General features: G+C 37.0%; 1 protein-coding gene across 1 annotated transcript; it reads right to left on the bottom strand.

The window, feature by feature from the left end:
• Window positions 1-2,071: 2,071 nt before the first annotated feature.
• LOC146628608 (uncharacterized) lies at window positions 2,072-12,396 on the bottom strand. The gene is made up of 5 exons (XM_085357061.1): window positions 12,375-12,396; window positions 11,630-12,149; window positions 10,961-10,968; window positions 10,750-10,821; window positions 2,072-2,700 (listed from the first exon to the last, which is right to left on the bottom strand). Exons 1-5 carry the CDS (start codon window positions 12,394-12,396, stop codon window positions 2,072-2,074), a joined length of 1,251 nt encoding a protein of 416 aa, XP_085213187.1.
• Window positions 12,397-12,424: the final 28 nt, after the last annotated feature.

The following is a 12,424-nucleotide window of genomic DNA, read 5'->3' as shown; positions in this document are numbered from 1 at the left end:
ATATTTTCAATGTTTTGTTATGAAAAGATATAACAAAAATGTGAGGGGTGTACTTGTACTCACTTTTGTGAGATACTGTATGTACTTCACTCAGACCCATCACCACCAGGTGTCGCCCTTGTTCTCTTAACAAATGGTGTTTGTTTTTTTAAAGCTGACTATTGTTTGTACTTAGCCTTGTAGTTTATATAAAAGGGTAAGTTATGCATTCATTATTAAGTAATAGTAAAGTTATGATTATGTTTGTTTAAGAAATAATTCATTACCTAAAATTACTTTTAGACAAATTATATTTATACCTAATATCCAGGTGTTCCCACAAAATTAAGTCTGTGGCCTATTGAAGCTTCCTCATTATCAGTAAACTGTTTCTGAGATGCACTTTCATCAGTAACTCAGAGCCACTGCCTATTGTTGTTATTTCAGTATTAGCAGGAAGCAGTATCTGCTCTCTATGACTTGGCGCGGCCATTGAGCAACACTATCTTTACCACATATGTTTCTGAAATTGTCAAACTAACCTACTGTGTTGAAAGAAATGTTGAAAGAAATAGCAAACACCTAAGAAATTGTACAGTGAACATTCCAGTTGGCTGAGACTAATCCAGACAGATGGTTTACTAACTTAGAAGCATATTCTATTTTCTTGCTATGCATAATATCAGGATCGATTTGGTTTCATCAGCTGTTTATGCAACATTTTTTATTAGGTAAAAAAACATAATTTCAACCATTGCTTTCTGACAAATATAACAAAGACTTTAAAGTGTTGGCTAATAATGGTCTATTATTTTATAGCTAGCTGATGATGTGATGTTTGATTAACTTTTGCAAACATTTTTTTTTCTAGTTCAGGCACTCCTTCTGACAGTTTTAGCAAAATATTCATACACAGTTACATGTCCATTGCAAAATAAAGCAGTACGGTTAACAGTACCTTTTCACTGATGGTAGTAGTAATCATAAATGAATGTGTTCATGAGCAAGAGTACAGGTAGCAGTGGCAGTTTATTGCACAGAAACAAGAAAAAAAAAGAACAGTGAGAAAATTAATGCCAAATGATAATGTATATATTGATGACTTTTTTTCTACAATATTACATTCATTGCACATTCAGAGGAGAAACTGAATGTATGTTTAAATTGACAAACACCTGCAAATTACAAACGGCCACGTGTCACCTTTGTCCTCTGAATAATAACTTTTATTTGTGTTTAGCCTATTTATTCTGTATGCTATTGGTACATTTATTGTTTTGTAAAACAAGCTATCATTAGAATACCAGATGCCCATGCATTTTTAGAAGGCGGCTTTGGCCTGAAAGATCCATTTAGGGACTAGAGAGGAATTCACTGAGCTAGAGAAAAAGCACTGAGGTAGATGTGATATTGGGGTGATCGTGGCTCAAGAGTTGGGAGTTCGCCTTGTAATTGGAAGGTTGCCGGTTCGAGCCCCAGCTTGGACAGTCTCGGTCGTTGTGTCCTTGGGCAAGACACTTCACCCGTTTGAAGCTTCTATTTTTTCAGTTTGTTTTCACTTCCCCAATGCGCATTTCAGCAAAAACTCGAGAACACACTAATGAGCCAGTAATGGAATAAGTAGAATATATTATAGCTTTAACATGTGTTAAGGCTATGTGAGTGTGTTGTATAATTTATTTTTCACTGCATTTCCTGTTTGAAGTCTTTTGTGTTGTCCAAACATCAGTCACAGAAAAAAATAGGTAAATAAAATCAAAAATGTATTCAATTTATTCATAAACATTTAATCTGTATGTTGCTTAGGAACCACTTTAATTTCACAGCAAGCTCTCCTCAGCATGTTTCTAAGTCTTTTAAAGTTAGTCTTTATAACTGACTGCACTATTTCATATACATACATAAGAGCTAGAGGTTGTATCACCAACTTTGGCAGTCTGATGAAAAATTATAAATTGTTTACTAATGTCCTTTCAGTTTGGCTAAATATTCAAGATGAAACAAAATGGCAAATCATGATATCTAGGTTTAATGTAAAATTAGTTCACATGCCAGCAGAAAATTGCACTTCACACCCCTGAATCAGCAGTAGCTAGAATAAAGGGCACTGTGAATGTGGTTTTGAGTTTAAAAAGCTTTCTTCACGAAATTTATCAAAGAGCTCCCTGACTTGTTTAGTATCCTTGGAGTTGTTATTGAATACATGGTAACGATTGTTACAAGATTTCACAATGTGCTTGAGACAACTCCTGTTGCCGATAAACTGATCCACTGTGCCTTTCAAATCATCTCCATGTGTAAATAGGACAATTGTGTTTTTCCTGATTTTCCAGCCAAGCTTGTCTTCCAGTTTCTCTAATATTCCTATTTCACCATCTGTGAACCTGCCCAACTGTATCACAAGTAACACTACACACTGCCCTTCCTGACAGTACCTCTTACACTCTTCTACTTGTGCCTCCTCTATAGGTTTATCTTCATAAAAGAAGTCTGGGGTGTCGACCAGTCTAACTTTTGTTCCACATATCTCGATTATTTTGTCCTTACACTTGGTGGTGATTGGTATGGAGCTTGGCTTGGCTTCAAAACCCTGGCCTTTGTCCTTGTGGTGCTTCCCAGCAGCCAGGATGGTGTTTGCAGTCGCACTCTTCCCAGTCCCAGTTTGTCCCAGCAGAATGATGTTAAATATGATGTCTTCCTTTGCATCACTGCCCCTCTCAACTGAAAGTAAATGCTAGATTATTTCATCAATAGTTTCCAATAGTGTTGGTTTTCAACCTCTGGGTGCCAATATGTCAGCTTTAAATAAAATGCAGAAAATTTAGATCTCCAAGCTTTGTTATGTTTAAGTTGTCTTACTTATGACCACTTTAAAATTAGATTTTTTTAACTGTATTTTCTAAAACAATATACATCAAATATCAGTTTATATGATCTCACTTTCAGAATTAGATGTAGTTTTCTGAAGCACACCCTTGTTTCTTCCAGGTCCTTTTCCTCTTGGCCGGTCAGTCTGCTCTGAGATGGATGTACTGTGATTCCTGGCTCCTGATTGATTGGTATTTTATCATGAAAGCAAGTTTATCTTGTCTAAACATATCACATATGATGAAAAAATTGCACTTATTTACACAGGGTGATCACAAGTTCTCAAAAAGACATAAAATGTCTTATAAAAGTATTAAATTACTCAATTTATTATTATTCAATTTAAATGTAATTAAAATGTTTTTAGTCATGTTGTGCAAATATTATTTAAATGGTCTCTTGTTTCTTTCATTTTGAGATGATATGTTTCGTGGATTTCTGAGGCATACCCTTTTCTTGTACAGCTGCTTCTTCTGCAGGTAGGACAGTCTGTTCTGAGCTGGATGTACTTTGATTACTGACTCCTGAAGAAAAGAAGATACTTTTATCTTATTGCAACATTATGTTCAGAAACCTCAACATACTCGTTATTCACAAACAGACATGTTTGGTAATGTAAGTTATTTAAAAAGTATGAGAACATCATGAACTATAGATAATAAAATAAAGACGACTAGCTGGACTTAAATGGCTTAACATAGGTTGGCTGTGGGATCTTCAAAACTTAAAACATCTCAACTACACATTTACTAACAAACATCAATATGAGATTTTTTTGTCACTGAGAATTATAGATAACACAACAGATACAGTTTATGGTGAAAAAATAGTAGTGTTATACAAAATAAAGAGCAAACTACTCACTTCCTATTATTTTGAGATTAAATATATTGTTTTTGTTTTAAGCATACCCTTTTCTTGCACAAGTGCCTTTTCTGCTGGTTTGGTAGTCTGCTCTGAGCTGGGTGTATTTTCATTATTTGCTCCTGAGGAAAAAGTGGATAATACATACTTCTATCACAGTACAATATGTTCAGAATCTCAGCACATTTGTTATTTCTAAGCAGGTTTGGTAACATTAGCTACACATGCACATAAGGTTTTCACACAGTCATTTTATAAATAAAATAAAGAGATATTTTATACATATAATTAAAAACATTTAAATGGCTTACACAGTAAGTGTTAAAAATGTAACAAAAGCATTAAATTGTCTGGAATTTGTTTACATTGGTCATAAACGTGTTAGTCATGTACAGATATTTAAATTGACTCATTTTCTGTCATTTTGAGATAAAATGTTTTGTGGATTTCTGAAGCATACCCTTCTCTTGTACAGTTGCTTCTTCTGCAGTTGGGACAGTCTGTTCTGAACTGGATGTACTTTGAGTACTGACTCCTGAAGAACAGTGGATAATGCATACTTTTGTCTTATTACAACAATATGTTCAGAAACCTCCGCGTACCTGTTATTCATAAACAGATATGTTTGGTCATGTAAGTTAATTATAAATATCAGAAGGTTTCTACATCATAAAAAATAGAGATGAGTAGCTGTCCTTAAGTGGCTTATATAGGATAATTGTACGTTCCTCAATACTTACAAATCTGGACTACACATTTACTAAAAAACACAAGTATGAAAAGGTTTTGTCATTGGGAATTGTATATAACACAACAGATATGCAACCCAAATTCCTGAACCTCTTTAAATTTGAACAAAATGAAAACTAAGATTCTTTCAAATTACACGAACCAGTATGATGAAAAAAGTCTCTTTTTCAAACTTGTTTTATTAGTTTTAATCTTTTAACTTTATGCATCAAGAAAAATTGAAATTATAGGCAACAGTCTTTGACTTGAAGAATTTGTTTAACATTTAAACCTATATTTGCTGCATATTCCAGCATATAAAATAAAAACAGTGTTTTGTGTTTATACTCACTCTTTCAAATAGATGCAAGTAAAACACAGCAGTAAATAAATAAAATCAAAGATTCATTAAATCTATTTTCACCTGTTTAGCAGGAGTGGGGCGGGTGGAGGTTTGCCTGGGGTTGCAGTGGTTATGTCAGTGGGGGATCCGGAGTTTCTCTGTGAATTTCACATTCCCGTGGCAGCGTGCCCGGTACTTGCTCAGATTTGAAGTTTCATTTTTTGCTGCAGAAAGAAGTTTTCTTCCCACGCAGAGTGTACAGCGGATGTTAATGTCCCTTTTTACGAAATTAAACTCAAAGTAATGTCAGTACTTCCAAGCTTAAACGCTGCATGGTCGTACTCTCTCCCGCACTCCGTATCATCCATTGTTGATCTACACATGTCTATTGCTGCCACGGACGTTGCACGTTCGTACATCATTGTCATGAAACACTCTCACAAACAAAATCACGGTTTAGTAACGCAGCATGCTTACGGAAAAGTAAGAGTATTTTAACCTCCTAGGACCTGACGTTCACGTACAGTGGGGCAAAAAAGTATTTAGTCAGCCACCGATTGTGCAAGTTCCCCCACTTAAAATGATGACAGAGGTCAGTAATTTGCACCAGAGGTACACTTCAACTGTGAGAGACAGAATGTGAAAAAAAAATCCATGAATTCACATGGTAGGATTTGTAAAGAATTTATTCGTAAATTAGGGTGGAAAATAAGTATTTGGTCACCTCAAACAAGGAAAATCTCTGGCTCTCACAGACCTGTAACGTCTTCTGTAAGAAGCTTTTCTGTCCCCCACTCGTTACCTGTATGAATGGCACCTGTTTGAACTCATCATCTGTATAAAAGACACCTGTCCACAGCCTCAAACAGTCAGACTCCAAACTCCGCCATGGCCAAGACCAAGGAGCTTTCGAAGGACACCAGGAAAAGTATTGTAGACCTGCACCAGACTGGGAAGAGTGAATCTACAATAGGCAAGCAGCTTGGTGTGAAAAAATCAACTGTGGGAGCAATCATCAGAAAATGGAAGACATACAAGACCACTGATAATCTCCCTCGATCTGGGGCTCCACACAAGATCTCATCCCGTGGGGTCAAAATGATCATGAGAACGGTGAGCAAAGATCCCAGGACCACACGGGGGGACCTGGTGAATGACCTGCAGAGAGCTGGGACCAAAGTAACAAAGGTCACCATCAGTAACACACTACAACGGCAGGGAATCAAATCCCGCAGTGCCAGACGTGTTCCGCTGCTGAAGCCAGTGCATGTCCAGGCCCGTCTGAAGTTTGCCAGAGAGCACATGGATGATACAGCAGAGGATTGGGAGAATGTCATGTGGTCAGATGAAACCAAAGTAGAACTTTTTGGTGTAGACTCAACTCGTCGTGTTTGGAGGAAGAAGAATACTGAGTTGCATCCCAAGAACACCATACCTACTGTGAAGCATGGGGGTGGAAACATCATGCTATGGGGCTGTTTTTCTGCCAAGGGGACAGGACGACTGATCCGTGTTAAGGACAGAATGAATGGGGCCATGTATCGTGAGATTGTGAGCCAAAACCTCCTTCCATCAGTGAGAACTTTGAAGATGAAACGAGGCTGGGTCTTCCAACATGACAATGATCCAAAACACACCGCCCGGGCAACAAAGGAGTGGCTCTGTAAGAAGCATTTGAAAGTCCTTGAGTGGCCTAGCCAGTCTCCAGACCTCAACCCCATAGAAAATCTGTGGCGGGAGTTGAAAGTCCGTGTTGCTCGGCGACAGCCCCAAAACATCACTGCTCTCGAGAAGATCTGCATGGAGGAATGGGCCAAAATACCAGCTACTGTGTGTGCAAACCTGGTAAAGACCTATAGTAAACGTTTGACCTCTGTTATTGCCAACAAAGGTTATGTTACAAAGTATTGAGTTGTATTTTTGTTATTGACCAAATACTTATTTTCCACCCTGATTTACGAATAAATTCTTTACAAATCCTACCATGTGGATTCATGGATTTTTTTTTCACATTCTGTCTCTCACAGTTGAAGTGTACCTCTGGTGCAAATTACTGACCTCTGTCATCATTTTAGGTGGGGGAACTTGCACAATCGGTGGCTGACTAAATACTTTTTTGCCCCACTGTATGTGGACATCACATTTTGGGTTATTTAGACCAAAATACTCAATTTTGCTCTACAAGGACCTGATATCCACTTACGAGGACATTATACAGCTACTGTTATATCGACATTTTAAATGAATATCCTGATATGTGGATCTCATTTTTCTTAGAAACAAAAATCAGGTAAAAAAAAATTCTGGTAATTCTTTGTTTTTACATTCATCGGGCCCCAATATGGCCAAATATCAAAAAGAAATTAAAAATGCATGCTGTGGAAGAGTTCAGGTCTTAATTTCTTTTTTGAAATAGTAATCCTTTAGTTTACTCATTAAAAAAGTAATCGTATTACAGTAATGTGTTACTTTTAATGCATTACGGCCCATCTCTGTTCACAACAGAACATAAATAACATAAAGGTTTAAACTGAGAAATTGTACAACTTTATCCAACAAATGAGGTCATTTCAGAAGCCTGCTACATCTCCCAAAAATGTTGGCATGGGGCAAAAAATGGCTGACAAGTCAAGGAAGTTCAAAAAGGTCTAAGGAGCTTGGACAGAAAAGCGTCTGGATTTCAAGTTTCTTGAGGACGTTTCACCTCTCATCCTTCTTCAGTTCTGAAGTTCAAATAGATTAAACTGGGAGAATACCTAGCAAGTAATTAACTTAACTGATATCAGGTAACATGTAATATGATTAGTTATAAGGGATGTCTTAGGGCAGAGGCTCCAGTCTGTCAAATAGTGCTTGTAAAGATTGTGGATACTTCAAAAACAATGCTCCTCAACATCAAATTGGAAAGGCTTTGCAAGTCTCACTCTCATGCAGTACATAATATAATCAAAAGATTTAGAGAAACTGGATTTCTCTAAGGGACAAGGCCAGAGACTATTGAATGCCTGTGGTCTTCGGGCCCTAAAACAACACTACATCACATCATTTCTTTGCAAGCTCCTTTGACTACATCACTCATCGGCATGTGTGTCACTGACATTACTAAATGGGCCCAGGAATGCTTCCAGAAACCACTGTCAGTTAACAAAATCCGCCGTGCCATCTACACATGCCAACTTAAGCTCTATCACGCAAAAAGGAAGCCATATTCAAACATAGTCCGGAAGCATTGCATGTCCTGTGGGTCCAGAGTCATTTGAAATGGACTGTTTCAAAGTTTGCTTTGGTTAGACGAGTCCATTTGACATGCTTGTTGGTAATCACCAGCATGTCCTCTGGGCTAAAGAGGAGGGAGACCTTCCAGTATGTTATTAGCACTGAGTTCAAAAGTCAGCAACTCTGATGTTGTGGGGGTGCATAAGTTCATATGATATGAGCAGGTTGGATGTATTGGAAGGAACTAGGAATGCAAAAAGATACATAGGTTTTAGAGCAACATATGCTCCCCTCGAGATGACATCTATTTCAGAGAAAGCCTTGTGTATTTTAGCAGGACAAATGCAATGCAATGCAAAAGTGCATACTGCAGCTATTACAACACCATGGCTTCGTCGGAGAAGAGTCCGAGTGTGGAATTGGCCTGCCAACAGTTCAGACCTTTCAACTCTAGACAACATTTGCCGCATCACTAAATGAAAAATAAAGATGACCAGAAACTCTTTAGCAGCTGAAACCTACACTACGAGTCAAAGGTGTTAGAACAACCCAATTTCTTTTTTTTTTTATTGAAAATTATGCAGTTTAATGTCTCATTGCACTCTGAAATGAAATAATAGTACAAATAAACAATTGGAGTTGTGAAAAAAGAAATCATGGAATCAATTTATAAACAAAATGTATTCTAAACCTTTCACTTATCAAAGTCGCCACCTGTGGCACCCTGGATCCAGACCATCACACTTCCTCTTCCATGTTTGACAGTTGATGCCATACAATGTGGAACCATCCTTTCTCCTACTCAAATGCTTACAAAGATCCTGTGTGATGAACCGAAGATTTCAAATTTTTATTCATCAGTCCATATTACCTTGTTGCAGTCCTCAGTGGTCCAATGGTGGTGTTTCATTGCCCAGGCAAGCCTCTTTGTCTTATTCTGATGTCTTAGCAATGGCTTTCTTGCTGCAGCTCGTCCTGTCAAACCTGCAGCTCTTCTCTTCATAGTTCAAACTGAGACTTGGTTACTATGACCACACAACTTCAACTGTGCTTTAAGTTGTTGTCCTGTGAGCTGCCTATCTCACAAGCTGTTAACTCTCAGAAACTTGTCTTCTAATTGAGTTGTGGCTTTGGGTCTGCCAGACCTCTTCCTGTCAGAGTTTGCCCTACTTTCTGTGAGCCTTTTGATGGTGAAGAGGAAACTGTACTCACTGACACCTTGACTGTATTTGCAATTTTTCTGTAGGAAAGACCTACATTTTCAAATGTTATGATGGTCTGTCTCTCTTCCACTGTTATTGCCATTTTGTGCTCACTGAAAAAGGCCTTTTTGTATAATTCTGAAATGTACATTATTTTTCAGTTTTGGGTAACCTTGAACGACTTGAATTGCAATAAATTAATAACTGCAATAACTGGAAAAATTGGGGTGTTCTAAAACGTTTGACCAGTAGTGTATATCAGACAAAAATGGGACCCAACACCAAAACTCATAACCTCGATGCCCAGACGTCTTCAAACTTTTGAAAAGAAGAGAAGATGCTACACCATGGTAATAATGCCCCTGTCCCAACTGTGGCAAGTATCAAATTTGAAATTAGCAAATTTTGTGCATAAAATTGTAAAACTAAACAGTTTGAACATTTATTATGTTACTTATGTTCTGTTACACAACTTCCCAGCTTTTCTGGAATTTAGGTTATAGTTTATGGTGAAAAACTAAAACTGTTACCCAAAGTAAAGAACAAACTGTCAGTCTCACTTCCTATTACTTTGAGGTTAAATATATTGTGGTTTTCTGAAGCATACCTTTGTCTTGTACATGTGCTTTTTCTGCCGGTGTGGTAGGCTGCTCTGAGCTGGGTGTATTCTGATTAGTTGCTCCTGAGGAAAAATGAATAATGCTTACTTTTGTCATAGTACAACAATATGTTCAGAAACCTCAGTGTACCCTCAGTGTATTCTTTTGCAGAATGTTTGATAGTTAATTATAAATATGAGAAGGTTTTGTCGTCATGAACAGTAGATAATAAACTAGAGATCACTAGCTGGACTTAAATGGTTCACATAGGACAATTTGTAGGATCTTCAATACTTTAAAAATCTAAAATACACAGCCATCCATCATCCATGCACCCATTCTCTTCCGCTTATCCTTGTCAGGGTTGTGGAGGAGCTGGGGCCTATCCTGGATACCATAGGGTGAGAGGCGGGGACACCCTGGACAGGTCGCCAGCCTGACTCTGGGCTAACATAGAGAGACAACCATTTGCACTCACATTCACTAAAAATATAAATATGAAAAGGTTTTGTCATTGGGAGTTGTAGATGACGCAACAGATATAGCTTATGCTGAAAAAATGCGGCAGGTGAGGCAGTCTGCTCTGAGCTGGTGTATTTTGATGAGTTGCTCCAGAGGAAAAGTGGGTAATATGTGGAAAAGTGGATAAAATTATATCACAGTACAACAATATGTTGAGGGCCTCAGCTGACTTGGTATTAATAAGCAGACATATTTGGCAATGTTAGCTAAACATACACATAATGTTTGTAATAAAAATAAATATGAAAAAAATGAAACTTTGATATTGTGGTCTACAATACAATAGAAGTGTCGTACAAGAACGCATATAATTAAAACGGCTCTGAAAATGTCTTATGCAGAGTGAGCACTGGTTCTTAAAAAGCCACAAAAATAGCACTAAACTGTCTTTAACTCAGTTCCCGATCTCACATCTTGCCTTTCATACCTTTGTCCTGTCCAGGTGCCTCTGCTGGTGGGGCAGTCTGCTCTGAGATGGATGTGCTTTGATTCCTGGCTTCTGAGGAAAAATTCATAATGCATAATTTTTAAAGCATCACATTATGAAACATATTTAAATAATGTTTTGAAATCTAACCAAATACTTTTTTTTCTAATTCACTCTGAAAAAAATCTATTTTATTTAACTTTCATTATACCGGTATACCTGTTGCAAAAATAAGAAAATTAGTACTATGACTGTTTTCAATAGTCAGTAATAGAATGGATTGATTACTTTGTGAGTGTACTTTCACTTTATAATTTAATAAAAACAAGTCAGTTTTATAACATATATTGAATTTACAAACTCACCTTTGCTCCCAGGATTATAAGGTAGAACCTTTGTGTTTCTGGAAGAGTAATTGTGACCATTGTATTTACAAAGCAAATGACAAAACATAAAAAATATATTTGCGTATAATCACACTTCACCATGTCATTTCAGAGCATGTAGTGTGGACTAATAAAACACCTAATCCTTGACCAGAACCATTTTAATGTTAAATGAAAAGAACAAAATTTAAATGCAATGCAGAAAATCTGCCTGAAGTGTCATAGTATTGTGTCATTATATTATGTAAGCTGGAAACACCACCAAACCTCAGCAGTGCAAGAAATGGATGAGACTTGTTTAACATAACCTAAAGTATGTTTTATATTTTATTATTTTAACATTATGGCATTTCAACTAAATAAAAATGATTTCGTGACTTCTTCCACCTTTGATGGATACCCTCATTAGAGGAAACAGAAGCTAACTGTTAATACAATTAGACTTGTTATTCAAATGCAGTATATTACAGATAGGAAGAAAATGAAGATTTTACCTTGTGTGTTTCAGATCATTTTTCCGCTGTTCCACAACATCCTTACTGCAGCTTTTGTAGTCAAACCGGAATGACTTGCGGCATAAACACCATTTTTCATCTACAATTTCCATCTGGATATAGAACATTTGTTTCACATTCTCCAGTAAACCACGGCTCTTTTGGTTTTCTAAGATTATAACTAAACTTTGTGTGACATTGGCTCCAAAGATATCTTGAAGTTTAAGTATTTGAGCCCGAACATTATCTTCTTGGTCGTTTTCTGCATCGATTGCCAGTATGAACAGATCAGGCCCAGGATCAGAAAGTGCCATGAAATCAATAATCAGCTTGTCGTGTTGATGACATTTTTCAAAAAAATCAGGAGTGCTGATGATTCTGTACAAGTCATTCTCTCTCTCAACAAAGTTGTTCACATTTGTCATTGCAGGGTTGGTTCCTTTGAGAATTATATTATCAATCTTTCTCACAAAATCAGCTTTCTCTCCAAACAGAGCGATGGTAAATTTGTCAGCACATTCTGTAGGAAAACAGAACAAATAAGTTACTCTTAAAACACTGCAAAAATGCAGGAACGGTTAAATCTGTTTGTGTTTTATGTTATTTTCAAATAAACACGTGATACTTGGTCCCAATACGGGTATCTCAAGGTCAGAAATTCATTATCACATTATTACACCAGCAAATGATTCATAAATGTGATGAACTTTGACAAGAAGTAATAAACTAAATAACTGTCACTTACGAGAAGGCTCAGGAGAATTCATCTTGGCAAATATTTAATGAAGAGTGCTG

Source organism: Diplotaxodon limnothrissa, linkage group LG7 (assembly GCF_057381915.1).
Source record: "Diplotaxodon limnothrissa isolate DT_005_m linkage group LG7, D_limnothrissa_male_GT1.1, whole genome shotgun sequence".
Lineage (NCBI taxonomy): Eukaryota > Metazoa > Chordata > Actinopteri > Cichliformes > Cichlidae > Diplotaxodon > Diplotaxodon limnothrissa.
This window is presented reverse-complemented; position numbering and strand designations above follow the sequence as displayed.